General features: G+C 36.6%; 2 protein-coding genes across 3 annotated transcripts in view; one reads left to right on the top strand and one right to left on the bottom strand.

Moving 5' to 3' along the window:
- LOC107003932 (probable sphingolipid transporter spinster homolog 2) overlaps window positions 1–7,338 on the top strand; it is a 10,849-nt gene extending 3,511 nt beyond the window's left edge. For both annotated transcript variants that reach the window (XM_015202177.2, XM_027918697.1), the window contains exons 5-16: window positions 53–128; window positions 2,479–2,553; window positions 2,649–2,751; window positions 2,822–2,884; window positions 3,612–3,666; window positions 3,818–3,915; window positions 4,100–4,176; window positions 4,601–4,714; window positions 5,040–5,159; window positions 5,536–5,664; window positions 6,751–6,829; window positions 6,956–7,338. In XM_015202177.2, the coding sequence (XP_015057663.1) occupies window positions 53–128; window positions 2,479–2,553; window positions 2,649–2,751; window positions 2,822–2,884; window positions 3,612–3,666; window positions 3,818–3,915; window positions 4,100–4,176; window positions 4,601–4,714; window positions 5,040–5,159; window positions 5,536–5,664; window positions 6,751–6,829; window positions 6,956–7,092 (1,126 nt within the window). In that variant the 3' untranslated portion in view covers window positions 7,093–7,338. The remainder of the gene's footprint in view (window positions 1–52; window positions 129–2,478; window positions 2,554–2,648; window positions 2,752–2,821; window positions 2,885–3,611; window positions 3,667–3,817; window positions 3,916–4,099; window positions 4,177–4,600; window positions 4,715–5,039; window positions 5,160–5,535; window positions 5,665–6,750; window positions 6,830–6,955) is intronic.
- A 272-nt stretch (window positions 7,339–7,610) lies between these two features.
- Window positions 7,611–11,685, bottom strand: LOC107003942 (soluble inorganic pyrophosphatase 6, chloroplastic-like). Its single transcript, XM_015202184.1, has 6 exons — window positions 11,295–11,685; window positions 10,695–10,855; window positions 10,165–10,265; window positions 9,849–10,030; window positions 8,370–8,468; window positions 7,611–7,970 (listed from the first exon to the last, which is right to left on the bottom strand). Exons 1-6 carry the CDS (start codon window positions 11,529–11,531, stop codon window positions 7,878–7,880), a joined length of 873 nt encoding a protein of 290 aa, XP_015057670.1. The 5' UTR covers window positions 11,532–11,685; the 3' UTR covers window positions 7,611–7,877.
- Between the last annotated feature and the right edge of the window lie 121 nt (window positions 11,686–11,806).

Below are 11,806 nucleotides of genomic sequence, written 5' to 3' on the forward strand. Positions count from 1 at the left end.
GGGGGGGGGGGGGAGCGTATCTTCGGTTACATTAATATTTCTTCTTTTCCAGGCTGGTGGGTGTTGGTGAAGCATCTTTCATAAGCCTTGCCGCTCCTTTTATTGATGATAATGCGCCTGTTGCTCAGGTCTGTTTTTTTAACATTTATGTTTTTTGTGACTGATAATTTCCACTAGAGTTCGCATTTAATACTGCTACTAATATAATGGTTGTTCTTTTATACACCTGTTTCATTCTCTGCTGATTACACTGCAATGTGTAAGTACTAAGATCTTTCTTATGCAATATCTGTGCTTAATCAACTTCCTGAGGGCCCAATAAAGCTATTAAAACAGTATTCTAGGAAGTCATGTATTTTATAATACCATCTTGGTACTTTATTAATAAAACTTGACCTTAAAAAAAGCAACCTTTGTAGTACACTTGCTGAAAAGCTCATGGAGTAGTGGTGGCAAACAAATATGTGAAGCTATCTATGAAAGAAAACATAATCGGTAGAATTTGAATTACACATTAGAAAAACACAAATTCAAATATTTAACCTAACTTGAATCCTTGTTATCACTTATGATCATTCAAACCCAAAGACAATAACGGTTAAATCAAGGAAGAATCAGATAAGAATATAATTAGATTCAGTCGCAAACAGATTTGCAAGAACCTATTAATTAATATTCCAAACACGATTCAATAGAAAGGAAGATAGATAAAATCAATCCAGAGAAATAAAAGAAACAAGAGGGAGAACAAAATGAACTCATACAAAAAATTCTATCCTAAAGATTCAAGCTCAATTTTAAAACTAAGATCAATTGGAAAAATATGGCCGTTATTACTGGACTTGTTGAAGAGATTAAATATAATAATCAAGGTATATCTTTTTCATCAGTGGTTGAATCGATCATCAGAAGAAGAATTAGGCCAAAAATTCGGATACAATCTCTACTCTTAGAGTGCTATTCTTTTCTTAAAAAAGAAAAAGGCTAACTAATGTAATGATGTAATTCCATGCAAATATGGCTACCCGGTGAATATGAGGTCCCATTCACTCATGGCCAGGCCAAAAGGGACCACTAGCCTGGAGAATCAAATAGAGAATAGGCCCTGAGTTCACCATCTTTGCCGAAGATGAAGGGGAAGAAAGGGATCCCAGGGACAGAGTAACCAGAGGAGGCCTGAAATGAAACCGGAAGGAAAGCCACAGGAGTAGGAGTGGAGAGAAAGTGAAAGCGGAAGAGTAAAGGTGGAATGGTTAGTGATGACAGCATAGGACACCAAATGTTCCTTCTCTCTCTTTTGAATCCCATGGATTGCCTCTCAATCTCTAGGACTAGAAAGTGTCAATATTAGGCTAAGCCCTTCAAAATTAGACTTCTCCAAAGGTAAAAACTAACTCAAAATAAGTCTAGGGTTCTATTTATAGTTCCTTCGAAAGTGTGCAGACATAGCTCACCCCCAAATAATTAAAAATCTCACCAGACTTGTGAGGCCATGGATCAGAAAACCCCTCAAGGCCACGGCTTTAAATTTCAGTCCACGACCTCAACTTTGAGACATCAATCTTGCATCTCCTGCCTTTTGAGGACATGATTTCAAGCTTGCAGCCACAATTTCAATCTCTTTTCTTCTAGTTGGCTCCATATTCTCTTCCAATACTGACGTCACAAGCACATATACATATTTATGAGGCAAGCCTTTTTGGCTCTCCTCACGAACTTGTGTTTGATCGCTCCTTTGGATGTTATAAAAAGGCTATTATTGTTAGAATTGGCTTTGGATGTTATCACTTGTGGTGTTAAGACAACAAATGATGTTATTAGTGAGTCAACTCTTTTCTCTCAGATGCTGGAATATTTACCCATATTACCTAGGGTCCATGAATCACTAGATTCCCCAATAAAGAAGATATTACCTAGTCCATGAATTACTGGATTCCCTGATAAAGGGGCGATTCCAATTCCTCTTAAAATTTAAGTTAATAGACTTAGGCTTGATAAAACTATATCCCTGCTGTGCTTAAAGCAACTTCTGAGGTCATTCTTTATATTGTTTGACCCACTGAACTTATCTAGTTACTTTATTGAGATGGCTTCTTTGGCTTTTAGACTATTGCGTTTTCTAGTGTTAGAGAACTTAAACTGCTGAATAATGAGATGAAACTGCTTCAAATGGAGGGAATTGGATAATGAGGATTCATATATCCAACTCTGATTAGCTTAGGATTGAAGCTTAGTTTTTTGTTGTTGTCCTGCTGTTTGGAAATAAGTATGACTAGGCTTTATGCAGGTCGTCATTTCTTTTTTTAAAAAAGCAAGTGAAATCTTTTGTGCTTCCAATTCACCATTGAACATCAAACTGAAAATCTTTTGTGCAATCACTTGTTTCTTGCATGCTTCTTCAACTTGCTGCTTGGTATATCTCTTGATGCTTTTGCATATGGTATACTTTGTGAATGCTAATTCTCTTCTTTTATCCAGAAAACAGCATGGCTGGGAATATTTTACATGTGTATACCAACTGGTATAGCATTTGGCTATGTATATGGTGGACTGGTAAATTCACTCTTCAGCGGTCAAGTTTAATGTTCTCTTGTGGAATGTGATTTATTATTCATACTAAATTTTACTAATGTTCCACTCTTTGATAGGTTGGCAATCATCTTAGCTGGCGTTGGGCATTTTGGATTGAGGCATTACTAATGCTTCCCTTTGCAGTTTTAGGTTTATTTATGAAACCATTGCAATTAAAAGGTAACAGTAAATTAGTCTTTTGGTCTTATCCTGTATGCATTTTCTGATACTTCTTTGAATGTTTATACAGGATTCTCTCATATCGGATCAAAAAAACCATTAACTTCTCCTCTGACTGCTTGCCCAGAAGAAGGTAGTGCCTATTATCATACAAATGTCTATTTCAGTTTGTCTACTTAGGCAACAGAGTAGTGTGATTCTTGTCCTAACTTTGATCATTTTTGCTCAGCATGACCTACCTTCTCTGGCATTTTGTCATTGGGAGTTTCTCTGTGCTCTACTTAGTTACTTTGTGAACAAAAATAGTGTTGGAAAGAATCTTTATTTTAAAAGAAAAATATTAAATTGTTATAGTTGAATGGATAAAAGAACTAGGGGCTTAGTGGAACTCCTCAATTGCTAAAATGGAAAGCTTCTCTCTAGGTTTCTTTACTTGGAGTTTGTCCATGATTATCTTTTGTAGTAATTAAAGGAGTATAGGATAGCCCAAAAATAAATAAATGTGTGCCAGCTTGCAGTTCTTCCATTTGTATCAGCTTGATAACATTCTTTGTATGGCTTGATATAAATATACTACTTAGTAATATAAGTTGAATTGGTTGGGAAGTAGGTTAGGTGCTTCGTTGACAAACAGTTGTGTGGAGAAATTAAAATAAAGATCTACTCTTGATCCTTTTCATTTACTTCCACTAGATACGAAGATACTTGAAGTGAAAGAACAGTAAGCAATAGCTTTGTATCTGTGAACTTGGGCAGTGTCTCTTAGCTTTTCCCCCCTTTAGGTGTCCTGTAGGCACTTGACTTGTCGTGGTTTTCTCGATTGAACCATTATTTGACCCTAACTCTTGTCGTTAATGCAGCTGTTTTGAATTGTAGCAATGGTTTGTCATCAACACGGGAAGAATCCAAGGATGGGTAAGGAACCTTCATAAAAGTTGTGATTTTATTGATGGTCTTAAGACAGCCAAGATCTATCACCCATCCGGCAAACATGATTAAGTATGAGCAATATGTCTTCTGCTTTCACTCAGTTGACTTCTTTCTTGCTTTGTTCTCCTTCCTACAGTTCGAAAGGTGCTCCTAGCAATTTGAATGAGTTGGCAAGATTTTGGAAGGATCTAAAAACGCTTCATCTTGAAAAGACTTATGTCATCAATGTCCTAGGTATTCTATTAACTTTTGTTACCTTCAATTTTTTCATGCTACCTCTTCTATGGATCCCAATATTGGAACATGTTGATGAACCTTTTTTGGATGTCTTTCCTGAAATAAAGAGATCTCACTTATTCTTTGAACTTTTTATTTAAGTTTCTCTACTCTGATTCTCAACTTGAGTGGTTTCTTGCAGGATACATAGCATATAATTTTGTAATTGGTGCATATTCCTATTGGGGACCCAAGGCTGGTTATTACATATACCATATGGTAAGCTCTCAGATCCACTATCCCGCTTCACAAATATTCTCAAGGGTTAAGTTTATGCTTGCATTATTCTGTTGATTTTTCTCTTTCACTGTCCTTGGTTACACATTTTGGAAGTTGCTTTGTACAAGTGAGCAATAACATTCCTTTTGAGTCGAGGGTCTATTGGAAATGGCCTCTCTACCCCACAAAGGCAGTGGTAAGGTCTATGCACATCCTACCTCCTCCCACCCCACTCGTGGGATTACACTGGGTATGTTGTTGTTTCAATGTACCAGTGAAATGAGCTCAATTTGATCATGCCTCGTCCACTGACATTCTTTTGTTTTGCATCATCTGGTTATGCTGTTCAGCTTTACGTGAACCAATCAAATATCACAAAAGCATTAAGTACATGTTAGCTGATCTGTAATTGGTGTTACTGCAGAAAAATGCAGACATGATGTTTGGAGGTATTACTGTTATATCTGGAATATTCGGAACCTTGGCCGGAGGCTTTGTTTTGGATCGAATGACATCCACAATATCCAATGCCTTTAAGGTGGGGTACTTTGTTCCTAAGATTCTGTTGAATCTCTAGAAATATTTCTCATTTAATCCAGTGTCCAATGTGAAGATTATTCATTCTTTGCTAAGTATAAAACAAACAAGAGTTTCTCAATCTGGGTTAAAATTATCAAAGAAGGACTGATTCTTTTGACTTGTACAAATCTTGCACCCTGTTTCAATCTTCTCAAATTCGCCGCTTTTAGAAGGATGATCTATGATGTTCATTTTTAATGTTAATGACATATCTTCTCTTCTGGTGTTTTCATTTGAATCCTTCAAAACCCTGCTGCTAATGATGTCACTATTTTGTAATGCAGCTTCTCTCAGTGGCAACATTTCTTGGAGCAATATTTTGCTTTGCTGCCTTTTGTTTTAAGAGTTTATATGCTTTCATCCCTCTTTTTGCAATAGGAGAACTGCTTGTATTTGCAACACAGGTAATTCTATTAATCTAATCCAGTACTCTTTATTGTAAATTTGTCTACTTCTTTGTACACTAGTTCAATGGAGTTTAACATTTGGAAATGTTTTCTGCAAAATGGTTTTTCTCTAATTTCCTCGGTTCCTTTACTTTATATTATACATAAATGTGATGAAGTGTGTCATTTTTTTAGGCAAAAAAACGTTTTTTAACTAACAAAATTGTTTGGATGACTGATCATATCCCCCATACATCCTTTTTTCCGTTCTTTGGAAGTTCTCAAAAGAGTAATTGGCTTTCACTTTGTTAAGATGTATAATTCGTTGTATTTTAGGGTTGATACTATTTGTTTCGAGCTTTACTTCATCTTACATTAAAGCATCTGACTGCAGGGCCCTGTAAACTATGTCTGTCTCCATTCCGTCAATCCAGGTTTGAGACCACTGGCTATGGCGATGTCTACTGTTTCAATCCACATATTTGGTGATGTTCCTTCCTCTCCTCTTGTGGGGGTTGTCCAGGTTTGAGCTTGCTTGTTGATCTTGTTTGCAACTTATATCTTTCTCTCTTTCAAGAGTTCTTTTTTCCGTTTCAAAAGATACAGACACACATTTTTACGAGCTTTGCTAATGTTATACATGGCTTTGATACTTGTTAGTGTTGTCCCCATTTTTTATTTTCCTTAATGTTCCTAACCTCATCATTCAGATCCTCTGTTTTGTTTCACTTTTTCGGGCTATTCCTCTCAATTTGATTCTTGAGCATACTCTTCTCCATTTCTTTCTCTGGCAAACTCCTTCCCATTCCTTTCTCCGACTAAGCCCCCCCACCCCCAAAACCCCTTTTTGTTTTTTTCCCTTTTCTCTTGTATATACACACATTGCAAGCAAGCCTTACCATTTGTTGTGGTGTGCCGGCTATCTGCAGCATTGTCACTGAAGTTTTACTCCTCCCTGCGGATGGAGGCTATTCGTACCCCCCGACGGCAGAGAACAGTGAAAGCTTCATTCAGCCCGCTTTCATTGTTTATCGAACATTCTAGTTTTGAAGTTCTGTGAGGACATAATATTTTGTAGAGGGAAGAGGCCTAGTGATTGTTCCCATTGTGCTGTTTCGAATCATCAGTTAGTGGTTGCCTCTTTAGCAGATAATGAATAACGATGGAAATAAGGAAAAAAATGAATTTGCTTCCCTCTTCACATAGCAGTGAATAAAATAGCATACAATCTGAAATATGGTGGCTTTGATAAAAAGGGAACCATGTTTTACTAGTGCAAAATTGTTCTTTCTTCTCCCATGATAATCTTCTTTTCTCCTCCAATAGTCACAAGAATGTGGAAGTGCAAGCTGCTTTTGTTTGAACAAAAAATCAGTAGTTGAACTTATAGAGTTCCTTGTCAAAAGAAAATATTCGGTTCAACTTATAGTACATGAAAGACATGAAGCCTGTAGGATGATTTCCAATAACTAGTTTAACCGTTAAATTGATTCTGGAAAAGGTCAATTATGGGTGTAGCAGTAGTAAAAGTTATAATTGCAACTATGTCGTTCATTTTATGGTTCTTGGTAACATTGATCAATATGCTCCTATGTTTTCTCTTGTACAGGATCACATTAACAATTGGAGGGTCACTGCTTTGATGTTGACATCAGTTCTACTTATAGCGGCTGGAATATGGTTTTTAGGTATATTGTACTCTCATTGAACGCCTCAGAATCCAAATCTTTATCCTTGAAATGAGTCCTACTTGATGTCATTGGCAATACATTTAGGGTGGTTATGATATTTTTTAATGCACTTTTTATGTGTAGGCATCTTTCTTCACAGTGTAGATAGATCCAACGAAGATAGTGACAATCAAATAAGTGATGCTGAGAGAGCAAGGTCACAACCATTGCTCAAGGAGAAAAGTAATGAACCAATTGAGGTCCCTGTTGAATCCTCCTAGTATTTGGTTGTGTTGCTACTGGACAAATGAAATGTAAATTCTTTGGTTCTTTTTCTCTTGATAATGGTTGTTTTTGGGCTCGGTTTTGCACGTACCTCGACTATTTCACCTTTGTACCTGCCACCTCCCATTGGCACATGTACCATATAACTCTGTCCTCCGAGGCTTAATGTAAATTCTTTGATTCTTATCTCTGTGTAAATAATGTTGCAAATCCATCAAGAGAAGTAGTTGAATTTGTTCATATAGGTGAGAATCATCAAAAGTAACTTCAGCATTAAGGTTAGCATACCTCATAATTGACCACATTATATTGTATCTCATTTCTGTAGCTCTATTTTTTGCTAATTTCCTTAGATTAGTAGAGAAAAAGGGAATAGGATGACTTCTTGTCGATTTTGTTCTTATCAGGTCCGAAATCAAAAGATTCTTTAAATATCATAACTCTCTTAAATTTGATATTTAGATGACATTAGAATTGATAAAACATTGCAAGAAGCTAAAGGTAGACCCAGTTCTAATTTTCAACTGATGCATCTGGAGAATGAAGATTAAATCATATGTCAATACACTTGTTTTCGTTCTGGATAACTTACAAATGCTACTGGATGAACAAAATTATTGATGATAAATGAAAAACAGTAGCTTATAACAAGAAGTCATCTTAAAAATATGAATTGGCTTCCACCCCAGACGAAAGAGTACAATCATGGGGACAATTTCCATGTCCAGTTTAGGTTACAGGCAGGAGAACTAGCCAGCTTAAGCTCTCCATTAATCAGCATTTATACAAGTGAAAGCTCACCAGCAGCGATTGATCTCTTGACCAGCTTTGCCCAAGATTCATTGGTTTCCGTAATAATCTTAAGAGCGTAATCCTGATAGTGCAAGGTAAAACGATCATTAGCATGCTCATCCAGAGCAAGGGAGAACGGTAATACAAAGACTAAACCTCTTTATCCCATAGAAGGAAACCTATAGAATGTTATAAAAATTACTATTTACCAATATAATTATTTCTTTGTCATTATGTGCTGCACTTATCAAAAGCAATTGCAGGATCTTGCAGTTATATATGAAACCACTGCAGGAGAGGGTGGATTCATCTTATATAACATAATGGGCATGCAAATCAACCAATTGCCAATTTTCTAAACATAACTATCAAGTCTGTTGGAAATTTTATGTTAGTTCTGTTTGAAAGAACTAAGAGGAAATAGAAACAAGGATCTTCAAATGCATCACATTCAACCAAAAACTCCTGTGAAAGCAATTACCTTGTTTGCTGGCTTGTTGCCAAGAGCAAACCTATTAGCAGGTTTTCCATCAGGTATCTTATAGTCTCTAAACCAGTCCCTGATTGCTGTGAGAGTGCCCTGAAAAATTCACAGAATTAGTTCAAACAATATTGACAAGTTAACAGGAAATTTATAAGGAGCTTACCTAATAAAAATCCACACACTGATTCAATTCACTACTACTGCTAGCAGAAAGGACGATAATAGAAAAATTGAATTGAAAAGGCTTAGCTCAGATGATTAGACTGAGATGCTGTGACCAAAAGATCAGAGTTTCAACCCACATCGGCATCATGTTGTGGGCATTACTCAAAACACAGTTTCTCAAACAGGCTTGCTTCTCTAGTAGTGTTAGCATTCAAGAGCATTTACTTCCTTCTAGAAGAGAAACAAGAAACTAAGGAACTTCATTCAGCAGATTAAAGTGGACCACTAGTCTCTATGTGGAATCACTGCTATGTTTTAGTACCATAATCAAGAACGTTAAAACTTATCATTACATGTATACTGATATTAACAGTAAGAATCTTAATCAGTAGCGATAAGATGTGCCAAACATCTGGAGTAGTGAAATTCCAGAATAGAGTTTCTCTCGACAACATGTCAAACAGTGAGATTAGGGACAACACAGTTACTTCAAACAGGAAGGTGACTATCAGCAGTTAGAGGTATCATATAACTCACAATAATCTAAAGGAGGACTTACTAGATGGGCATGATTTTTTTTTCATACAATGTGATAGCAAAGGTAACAAAATGAGACTAAAAAGAATATGGGAACACTATTTATACAAAAAAATTTGTCTCCACGAAGCAAGTTATACCAATGTTACTATCTGGTTGGGGAAACAAAAGCAAGATTCACATATATATAGTATTTTGCATGCCTCTGCTATTTCTTAGTTAGTGGAACTATAGTTGATAGGGAAGCCAATATCCTATAACGGCCGCTTCCACTCATCAGGATCTCCATGTCAGTGCTTACTGTCTCCCATTATAATCACAACTTTAATGCTTTTCCATAGCTTTGGATAGATGACCTTGAATACTGCTAACTTTCTTTAACTCCTCTCAATCCTACAAAGTATTCAGCTAATTTCAAAAGATATCAAGATCACTCATTTTTTGCATATAGTCTCTGTTATTTCTATCGATGTTCCTAGGAAACGATCAAGACTTCAAGCTCTAGTGAGCTGGTTCTTATGATAAATTAACCACTCTTCATTAAAAATGATAAAGTAACCGTAGAAGACTTTACAAGACAAGTCTGAGGTAATAACAGAAAATTGAAAAGGAGATAGATAATTATCTTTAACCGAAGAGGCATATCACAGCACAACAAAGAAAGCGAGAGATAGAGAAAGAGAAGTGATGCATAAATGTGTTGCGCAAGCATAATCAGTGCGAGAGAAAGGAGAGTCAACAAAAGATAGCAGCTTTATTGCACTTCAAACTTACCGGAAAATGTTTTTCCACATCATCAACATCATTAACAAGTGAAGCTCTTGGATCGTCTAGTGAAATAGCAACTATTTTCCAGTCAAGTTCTCCTTCATCAATCATTGCCAGAGCAGCTAAAGGTTTGACCTTCAGAACCTGGCCAATTTTACCTCGGCTTTCCCCAATCTCAACAACATCAACTACAAATGAGAAAAACATAGAGAGATTCAACTAAATAAGACAATCTCTAACACCATTGTTTTTTCTACTCTTTTTGTTTTGATAGATGGACCAGAAGAAAGTTGTTAACTTTTTAGAACTATTGCAACCATACCAGGGTCATTATCACCAAATGCCCCTTCAACTTCGGTATTCGCAAAAGTAGGATCTTCCCATGTTTGAGGAAGCAATCCATAGTTCCAGTGAATATTATATCTGAAAGATGCATAAGAAATGCATAACATAAAAAAAAAAAAAAAAAACATCCGAAACTAGACAACTCCAGACAGCTATGACGACACATCATCAGTGAGGTACAAATCTCATCAGTCTAAGATTGAAGAGCGACTGTATCGGTCGTTGCTTAACAAAAAGCATATGTAACAGACCTAAACATATTGACCCACAGAAAACTGCAGTTAACTCATAAAGACAACTGCTTGCAAATGACAATAGGTCAAAATCCCACGCCAACTAAAAGCGGAATGGGTAGGAAACCAAGAAGCATAAAGACAACTGCTTGCAGATGGCTGGGTCAAATCCCACGCCAACTAAAAGCGGAATGGGTAGGAAAGCGAGAAGATAATTACATCTGACAATGTTAACATACTAAAAGAATGTAGAAAAGTCGCATAATAGGCTTACGGATAGTATCGAAGTTTCCCCTTCTTTGTGTCTTGTTTAATAGGAGTGTGTTGCTCATCTGTAGCAACTTCCATCTTTGCACTTGATTCTTTGGGGATCTCAACAACAAAATTGAAAACACCATCACCCAAATGTAGTGGTATGTCATGCCAAGGGGATATCTGCACATTACAAAGACATGATATAATATGTTGCAACTATTGTAACTAGACAGACCAAAAGCTCTGTTTTTTTCACGAAGTAAACGCTAACAAATAACAAAGATGAATATGCTATTTATCCTCACAGCTTTCAAGCAATTACTTATTTTTAAATGGATTTTATCGTTGACTTCCCTACTTCGGATCATGTTAAACTACAGAATGTGGAAATGTCTCACTGAATAAATTTCATGGATAACAAATCTCGCGATTAGGCATTTCATCAGTGTGTCAATCCATCAATGGATTACATCTCAATCCAAGCTACTAGAGGCCAAAGCTAAGTGATTCTCTGTAACTAGTCCGCTCTATTCAGGCTCATTCACAGAATAGTGAAATTTCCAGATTACAATATCCCGATAATGAGAAATCCACTGTCAAGGTAGAGACAAATATTTACCTTTTTGCCGGAATTGTCTGCAAAAAACACGCGGTAATCTAGGGTTTCGGGCTGTCCTTCTTCTATAGTCTGAATCTGGGGATTGTAGATTGCACTGCAAGTGAAAAGACGCTTCTTTTGCACCGGTCCGTTTCTGAAGCAAAGGCTGAAATTGTTGGGCCTTCGTAATGGACCTTTCGATAGGAGCGAAGCCGTTAAAGTGTTGCTGGCTGATACCATGATTCTTGCCGCCGCCATTGCTGTTTCGCTGGCAAGTGTTCAGTCCCTAAAGGCAACAGAAATTATTGGAGAAGATAAAACAGTGAAAGTTGCTAGTGCTGCTATCAGCCTATCACTGCCTAACATCAACCACAGTCCACATATATGCACAAATGTTATGGTCTGATTTGTTTGCTCCTATATTCCTTTTCTTTTTCCACAATGGTAGGACAATATTTAGGAGTCATGTGTTTACTTGTTCAAGGTCAAACGCATAAATAAATTTTTAAATTTATTTGGCTTTTCTCTTTATC

The sequence above is a fragment of the Solanum pennellii genome, chromosome 1 (genome assembly GCF_001406875.1).
Source record: "Solanum pennellii chromosome 1, SPENNV200".
Classification (NCBI taxonomy): domain Eukaryota; kingdom Viridiplantae; phylum Streptophyta; class Magnoliopsida; order Solanales; family Solanaceae; genus Solanum; species Solanum pennellii.